The sequence below is a fragment of the Anarrhichthys ocellatus genome, unplaced genomic scaffold, assembly GCF_004355925.1.
Source record: "Anarrhichthys ocellatus isolate YVR2014 unplaced genomic scaffold, GSC_Weel_1.0 scaffold20, whole genome shotgun sequence".
NCBI classification, from domain to species: Eukaryota; Metazoa; Chordata; class Actinopteri; order Perciformes; family Anarhichadidae; genus Anarrhichthys; species Anarrhichthys ocellatus.
In genome coordinates, this window is record NW_022280050.1 from 5,979,834 (window position 1) to 5,987,674 (window position 7,841).

A 7,841-nucleotide genomic window follows, 5' to 3' on the forward strand; every position below is an offset into this window, starting at 1 on the left:
TAGAGTAGAGTAGAGTAGAGTAGAGTAGAGTAGAGTAGAGTAGAGTAGAGTAGAGTAGAGTGGAGATTGGAGCCTCACTAAATTGTCAACAGAACAAGACGACATTTAAATGGAGAGGGCACACAATGCGAACATGTAACCAGGGCTGCATTAAGGAAGTTGTTTGGGGAATGCAAGGAACGCCAAGACCTTTGCTGGCATACCTTTTTTAAAAGTCCTTTTCAGACGAGCAATACATCGCCGCCTTCATCAGGAATTTAAAGTGATGGCTTTTTAGGATTCAGACATGAATGTTTCTTTGTTCACACAATGGGACATTCACAGAAAGAGACAATGCTCACGCGATGTTTGAGAGAGAGAGAGACGGAGTAAACCGACATGTTATATTATCACATTAACGTAACGATGTCTGAAAGGGGCTTGTGTGAAAAGTAGCACAGCCAATACTAACCATATTTACAATGTGTAATAAAGAGAGAACTTGTATTTCACAATTTGCGTGGCCTTATTGGTTTTATTTATGAATAAATGCGTGTATTTCTTGTTTCTGTCCCCATCACAATAGCCATTTGACTGATTTGAAAGCTCTTTTGTATTGTTTTGCAGTGGCTTTGAAGACGAGAGGCCCGAGGTACCCATGCTGTTTCGGGACATCCCGTCCCTCCTGATTATCTTTGTGCTAACAATGCCACAGCCTCTGCGGAAAGGTACGCTTCCCATGTCTGCATCACGACGCTACGAGAGAGCAGGGAGCGTCTCGGCGGCTGCTCCACAAGGGCAGCCCCATTATCTGTAGTAATCGGCGCCGAGTGCTGGAAAGAAGCATTTCACGTCTCTTATCTGTGCTCCTGTTGCCGTTATTTGGCCGTGAGGATCAGAGAGACGTGACCCTGGTGATGGGAGGGCTGCACCTCCTTCGTGTGCCCTTCATCTATGGCTTGTCGCCTCATCTCCTCCATGTTGGTACTTCACTAGAAAAGGCGGAGGGCCACCCCGAAAGACCTGCTCCAAACGCACTGAGGTCTCTTTAAACGAGAGAAGTGTCGCAGCAGGACAGATCATTTCATTGATGACTGAAATAGTTTGACCGATGGAGCGAGGACGATTTGGATTTGGAATAATTGGTAAAAGTGACTTAAATGGAAAGTGTAGCTTTGGGTTGAAACAAAGGATTGTTTGTTTGTCAGATTGTTCTCAAGGTGGTAGTGCTTCACAGCACGTAGCATATCATTGTTACAGGCTCTCTCTTTTTTTTTTTTTTTTTTTTTTTGTTGAGAAATAGAGCGGTCGAGGTCCTTTGCACTTAATTGCTATGAAGGGATCACCTCCTTTTCTTAGTTCCACCTTTTTAATTGTGTGTACTTACAGTTGTTGTGAGCAGAACAGTGGAGCTGTCAGTAGCTCTTTGCTGGAGAAGACAACAAATGGCTCTGTGTACTTTTAAGCCAAACTTGAATATCCTTCAGCCTACATTTTCCACCTGAAACGCTCTACTAATTATCCTGCACTTATCCACTGTTCAGTGAGGCTCTCTATGCAACACTGTGAAATACAAAGGCCCTGTGAATAGCTGCCAGCCTTCTTTTTTTTCATGCTTTTAAAATTCACACATTGAAGTAATGTTTTGCGTTAATTCATCTATGTAAATTGTGCTTCTCCACTTCTGTGTTTGGTTCCATGTGTCTTGGTCTGTATAATCAGTGCCACCTTCTCTCCCTGTGTAGAGCACTTCACCTGTGTGGTGAAGATGCTGTACAACCTGCAGTTCACCCAGGCTCTGGCTGCACTCTCAACCAAGTTCAGCCCAGAAGAACGGCAGGCCTGGAGCACATCTGGAGCACTCAAGAAGGTAAACGTGAGCTCACGTGAGCCTGATTCATAATGACATGCTGGTGCGAAAACGTATTCCCCTTATTCTTGCAGTGTAACTAAGAAAATGTTCTTATAAGAAGGTCATGCTGTAAAGATGATGGCACAGCACTTAAAACAGAATAAAACCTTTCAGAACCGCTGTAATGGTTCTCTGTGCAGTTTCAACCCTGCTGGTCAACATTTTCAAAGTCTACTTGTATCTATGACGGTAAATCCTTGCGTATGACTTAGTATTGAGATGAATCGAGCCACTTTCGGTTTCATTTACGTGAGTTCCTCTGTCGATCCTCATTATCTTGAATAGTGCGATTGCTGGAGAGCGTTGCATTAATTGGCTATCTGTCTTCAGTCTATTAAATCTGTGTTGGTGAGTAGCTGACTTGAATGTCAAAAGACAAATGGCTGGAACCCTCTTTAGGGTGTTTCCATCCATAATGGAGGTTTGGATTAGTATTTTCCGACTGCATTGTCATCAACAGTAGTCCCGGCATTCACAAGCTGCCATTAAGATGGATTTCAAATCCACAATGAGGACGGCATCCACATTTGGTGGAACGCCGTTGTAATTAAATTGGAAGTAGTTAAAGAAGATGCGGTCTGAACAAAGGTCAGAGCCTGGAGGGAGGAAATCCATGGACTTGAAATTCCTCGCCTATAAATCTATGACAAAGTACAGCAGATGAGATAAGACCGCTGTTTTATATTCTACCACCTCCAGCCTGATAAATGCATGCAGCCTTTCCTCCATATAACATACTCGCCAAAACCGCTTTATTGTTATCAGAACACACATTCGGTAATGTCTCCACCACTTATCAAATATTATATTGTGAGGACAGAATGATTGTCCTCTGCTTATTCTGCATAAGTCATTATACAAGTGACGCATTCTGATCTCCAATATATATTGTGATATGTGACATTCTTCTACTTAAAGACTAACAATAGATTGATAAGCCTATGCCCATTTTATTTCTTCTGTGTGTTTTTGTCCTTGGTTAAGGGTCATGCGCTTGTATTATTCATTTTTGGAATCCCTGCAGGCTTTGATAAATGTTGTCTGCAAGAAACAGCAGGTATCCATCCATCTGTGACATCATTCAAAGGGGCGACTCAATGAATGAGTGGCGTATGCCTTATGAAGGGCTAATTTAGACTGCTGATATTTGTCATGGCTTCATCAGTTTGAGTTCACGTTACTACCTCATTCTGCAGGTGAACCAGAGTTCTTCCATCCTCCTCCTCCTGCAGACGGAAGGCTTTCTTTCTGACATAGATAAGCGTTGGGAGGGACTGCAACAAAATACTTTGGTTTAACGTTCTCCCCTCGATTTAAGATCAAACCCGAAATGTATATATTGAAGTGTAAATCTTTTTATATGTTTGATTTCATATCGTCAATGCTTTTATTTTCTGCCACAGAATGTCGCAAATGCCGAGACGTCGTTCGAAGCGCTGCTCAGTCACATTATCGGTGAGCTCTCTGAGGACAAGAGTGTCTACAAGGTGAAAACTGAAGAGACGTCGATGGTGAGGCACTAAAATGACTGTTACGTGCTTCAGAACGTAACTGCCTTCAAGGTGGTGCTCCCTATCCCCTCATTCTTGTCTTTGCTCTTTTTCATTTTCTTTGAAACAATGAAATGGCCATTACCATGACAAACGGGGGTCTAATGTCTCCACTAATCTCCAGGGGAGATATATATCACGGTGTTGTCAGCAGGCTGTTGGCTGGTTATTGATCAAGTGCTGCTGTTATTTCCCTCCCCAGCTGAGCTCCAGTGTGTGGTCTCCACAGTCTATCGAGTTCAGCCTTCAGCAGTTCTGTCTGCCCTTCTTGCGACTCTCGTGCCTCCTGCAGCATCACCTCTACGGAGACAACCTAACTGGCTGCCCGGTATGTTTTACAATACAAATCATGCAACCTGCTGAAGCTTACCCTACCGTTGTATCCTTGCAGCAAGAACGATAGTTCTACTCATCGTCATTCAAAGGTGTGGGTGAAAGCAAAGAGAGTGTGACCTCACCAGCTGCTTTCTTTTTGTGTTTGTGTCCTCAGGAGGAGGAGGAGTTCGTGTCCTTGGCTGTGTGTTTGGAGCTCTTACCCTCGGCCCCTCAGCCTTCCAAAATCGTGCACAGTGCCTGGTGTCTGAATTGGGCGGTCAGCGCCTTTGGCTTGGTGACACAGTGGTGCACTGAGGTCACAGGGCTCACTCAGATGCAGGCAGAGCAGTCATTGGTATGTGTGTGAATTTCAGACCAGAGAATATATATTTATATATATATGTATACTGTAGTTCTGCCCTTTTAACAAACTAACGCCAGTTCCCAGTGGATTTCATTGTGATGTATGGGTTTGAATTTCAGAAAATCTCAGCATGTAGTCGAATGAGAATTCGAGCTCTTGGAGTTTTCAAAGAAAGTGTGAATACTCTCTCGATGCAATTAAATATTCAAACCATGTATTTAGAACTTGATGTCCTGTGAACGATTCATGTGCCTCAAGTGCTATTGACACTTTGAAATGAGTTTCAACCTTGGTTGATAAGGTCCATGGCTATTAAGAGTCTCTGAGGAGAACGACTGGCATAACTAGCCATGTGTCTTATTCCCCTCGTCCGCCAGTATTTCAGTATCCTTGAACGTTGTTCATCATTTTGTGAAAATGTAGAGTGTCTTGCATGTCAATTAAGGTTGCCAATACTTAACAAAGGATGTTATTTATTATTACATCTTAGAGCCGAAGGACGTCATAAAAAGTTGGTAAATTAATTTTTATTCGGGCTGACGGCAAGAAAATGCTTTAGAAGATGTATCTCTTGTGAGCAGCCGGTATCTTTATTTGACAGTTTGGGGTTTGAAGATAAAATGTATTGACTGCAGTGCGCAGTATATTTCTGGCCTGATTTCAGTATATTTGACGTACTTCTGTATTTCTTCTCCTCTGAAGACATTGCTTGTCCAGGAACCTCAGTGGACAGCCCCCCGCCTTCTCCAGCTGCCCGACAACTACAATATCATCTTCCAGTACTATCACAGGAAGGCCTGCACCGCCTGTAAGAAGGTGCCAAAAGACCCCGCCCTCTGCCTCGTTTGTGGCGCCTTCGTCTGTCTCAAAGGCGTGTGCTGCAAACAGCAGGGTATCTGTGAATGTGTGTTGGTAAGTTCCTCGGTGCTTCAAAATCAGGGCCAACACAACCTAATTTACAGGTTTAACAAATTACTAATGTTATACCTCATTGCAAGATAAATTTACATATCTGTTACAGTGTCGTGATGGTTTTTAATAATTTCTTTTGACAGCACTCCCAACATTGTGGCGCAGCTACAGGCATCTTTCTACTGATTAATGCCTCAGTCATCATCATCATCCGTGGACATCGTTTCTGCCTGTGGGGTTCTGTTTACCTTGATGCCCACGGAGAGGAGGACCGTGATTTACGGTACGGCTCATCACACACACACTCACACTTCACACTCACACTTCACTCATAATTCTGTACCGTTCTTTGTGCATTGCATTGTGGGACCATAGTTATTATAACATCATGATTACAAACAGAACAGTGAAGTACAAACACAGTTTTCTCAAAATCTTCTTCGAATTAGGATCTAGTCTGAAATTGGGGCACATTTCTTTTTTTAAATACGTGTTGCTGCAAATATAACCCAGTTCTCACATTTGTTTCCCCCCCTCTGGCTTTTCTCCAGCCGTGGCAAGCCTCTCTTCTTATGTGAGGAGAGGTATCGAGTGTTGGAGCAGCAGTGGGGTTCACACACCTTCGATCACATCAATAAGCGTTGGGGGCCTCACTATAATGGACTCTAAGATCTTCCAAAGTCCACTGAAAACAGCAACCCGTGACGGAGAATTTTTTTCTTGTTTTGTTTTTTTTTGTTTTTTTTCTAGCTTATGTGTCTGCCTCGATCAAAATATTCGAGGACTCTTAACGTGATAAACACAAACATCCCAGTGAGGGTATTGCTGCCACAGCCTTGGTTTATGTGAAGTTTGGTGTACAATCATACCTAAAGATTAACACGTGTGTGTGTGTGTGTGTGTGTGTGGGTGTGTGTGTGTGTGTGTATGTGTATGTGTTTAAGTGATTTTTTTTTTTTTTTTTTTTGTGTGGTTTTCAACAGGGAAAAACAGAATTCGGTAAGATCAAAGTGAAAAGCACAACTTTGCCCAGAAATTCAATTGGTGTGGAACATATTCATTCGGGTTAAAAATAAAAAATAAAAAATCAAGTGCTGATTGTCCCTGCAAAGTTTGATTACTTTTTGCACCATTTACGATGACGTTAAATGCATATCCCTTTTTATTTATCGAAATGTGCTCTGCTGTGCTGGCATGAGTTTCGGGCTCCTGACGAGTGTAGCGATGTTATTGCAATGTGCACTCATTATCTGCAGACATGTGAGGGTAGGCAGGACAAGTCCACCCATCAACACACGAGAGTTTTTTTGCAAACAAGCAAAGGCTCTTTTTATGGGTCTAGTTGCAATCCATCCTCAGGAATTTCTTTTGTGTTTGCTGTTTAAAATACGTTTTTAGATATTTAAATAAATGCTGCTGCTCATTGTTCAAGTAAGTAATTTTAACTTTTGTGAAGATTTTTTTTCCTTTTTTTTTTTCTATGGTTGTGCTTTGAGTTTATGGAAGATGGCTTGGAATGTTGACTCAAACTCACTTTAATGTTTAAGGGAGGTCTGCGTTCACCTCACTGCGCTCACTACAGATCTCGGTGTCCCGCCCCATCGGGCAGCGCTTTCTCTTCCTGGTTGGTTCTGAAGAAGAAACTCTGTAACACAGCTAAAGCTACAAACCTGTCAATGATCGATTCCTTGTCATCACGCCACAAAACGCCACAAGTCAAAAGAATTTAAGTAGCATACATTCTTAAGAGAAAAAAAGTCATTGCACTGATATGGTGTTCTGCTGCGCTGGCAAAACTGAACACCATGACAGCAGAAATGTTTTATTGGCTTCTGTCAAGTTTTCTCCAGAAACTCTTGTGAAATTCAGTGACATTCAAGTTGCTTTTGAGAAGAAATGTCAATACTCTTCACCCGTCTGTGATGACAAAATACGTTTTTCCCTTTTTATGCTCTTGATTGTCGAGTCCTAGCTGCAGTACGGAGCGTTTATTGTGATGACTATCCCTTACTCATGCGTCATCTAGCCGTGATTAATAGTTGCATTCCAACATAAAATTGTCAGATTTGAGTACACTGTGCATGATGTCCTTTTTAAAGCCACCATTCGTTAAGTTAGCTACTTGATTTTTTTTTTTGATTATCTTTTTGTTTCTTGGAGAGGAAATTGATCCAGCTGTGCCTGCAACGTAGTGTTTTTTGAGTGATAAACAGCACGCTGCTGATATCAATGACGTCTGATTTTTAAATGCTCGGCCACATTGTGCGGCATCGAGGGATCTTTAAGGAACAAGTTAACGCTTGAAAAACCTTCCTCTTGAATTCATGCATTCTGCTTTTGTGTTTACCGAGTTTCTCTCTTCTTTATTTTTGCAGTACCCATTTTGTAAATGACCGCAACCAAATAGCCAATGAGTAATGGGTGTAAATTGTAACTGAAAGCTCTTGTGTGTTCTCCTGTATGAATGAGGAGAGAATACAGTACATTACTGTAGGTGCTGACTCAAACTTTCTGTTTGACCAGAAGGTATGACTTGGGACATTTAATGCAAAATGTAACATATGTGAATAAAATATAAACACTGATTTCTGTCTCTCTTTGTTTTCTGTTGCCAATTTTTCTTTATCTACACATGACTGTTAAGAATCTTTTCTAACCGGTGTAATTTCTGTGAAATCTGACTGACATGAGTATTAGACGGACAAGAGGGAAAACAGGATTTCATGCCACTGCTATCATCTTCGCTGCATAAAGCTCAAATATTACGTTCTGTAATGACCTTTCTCTGGTCGCAATCCACTGCTGTAGT

At 41.9% G+C, this 7,841-nt stretch overlaps 1 protein-coding gene across 2 annotated transcripts in view; it reads left to right on the forward strand.

The window, feature by feature from the left end:
* ubr3 (ubiquitin protein ligase E3 component n-recognin 3) overlaps nt 1-7,617 on the forward strand; it is a 36,396-nt gene extending 28,779 nt beyond the window's left edge. For both annotated transcript variants that reach the window (XM_031858282.1, XM_031858283.1), the window contains 8 exons: nt 607-707; nt 1,725-1,849; nt 3,295-3,402; nt 3,644-3,769; nt 3,932-4,111; nt 4,823-5,032; nt 5,176-5,315; nt 5,584-7,617. In XM_031858282.1, the coding sequence (XP_031714142.1) occupies nt 607-707; nt 1,725-1,849; nt 3,295-3,402; nt 3,644-3,769; nt 3,932-4,111; nt 4,823-5,032; nt 5,176-5,315; nt 5,584-5,701 (1,108 nt within the window). In that variant the 3' untranslated portion in view covers nt 5,702-7,617. The remainder of the gene's footprint in view (nt 1-606; nt 708-1,724; nt 1,850-3,294; nt 3,403-3,643; nt 3,770-3,931; nt 4,112-4,822; nt 5,033-5,175; nt 5,316-5,583) is intronic.
* The last annotated feature ends 224 nt before the right edge of the window (nt 7,618-7,841 follow it).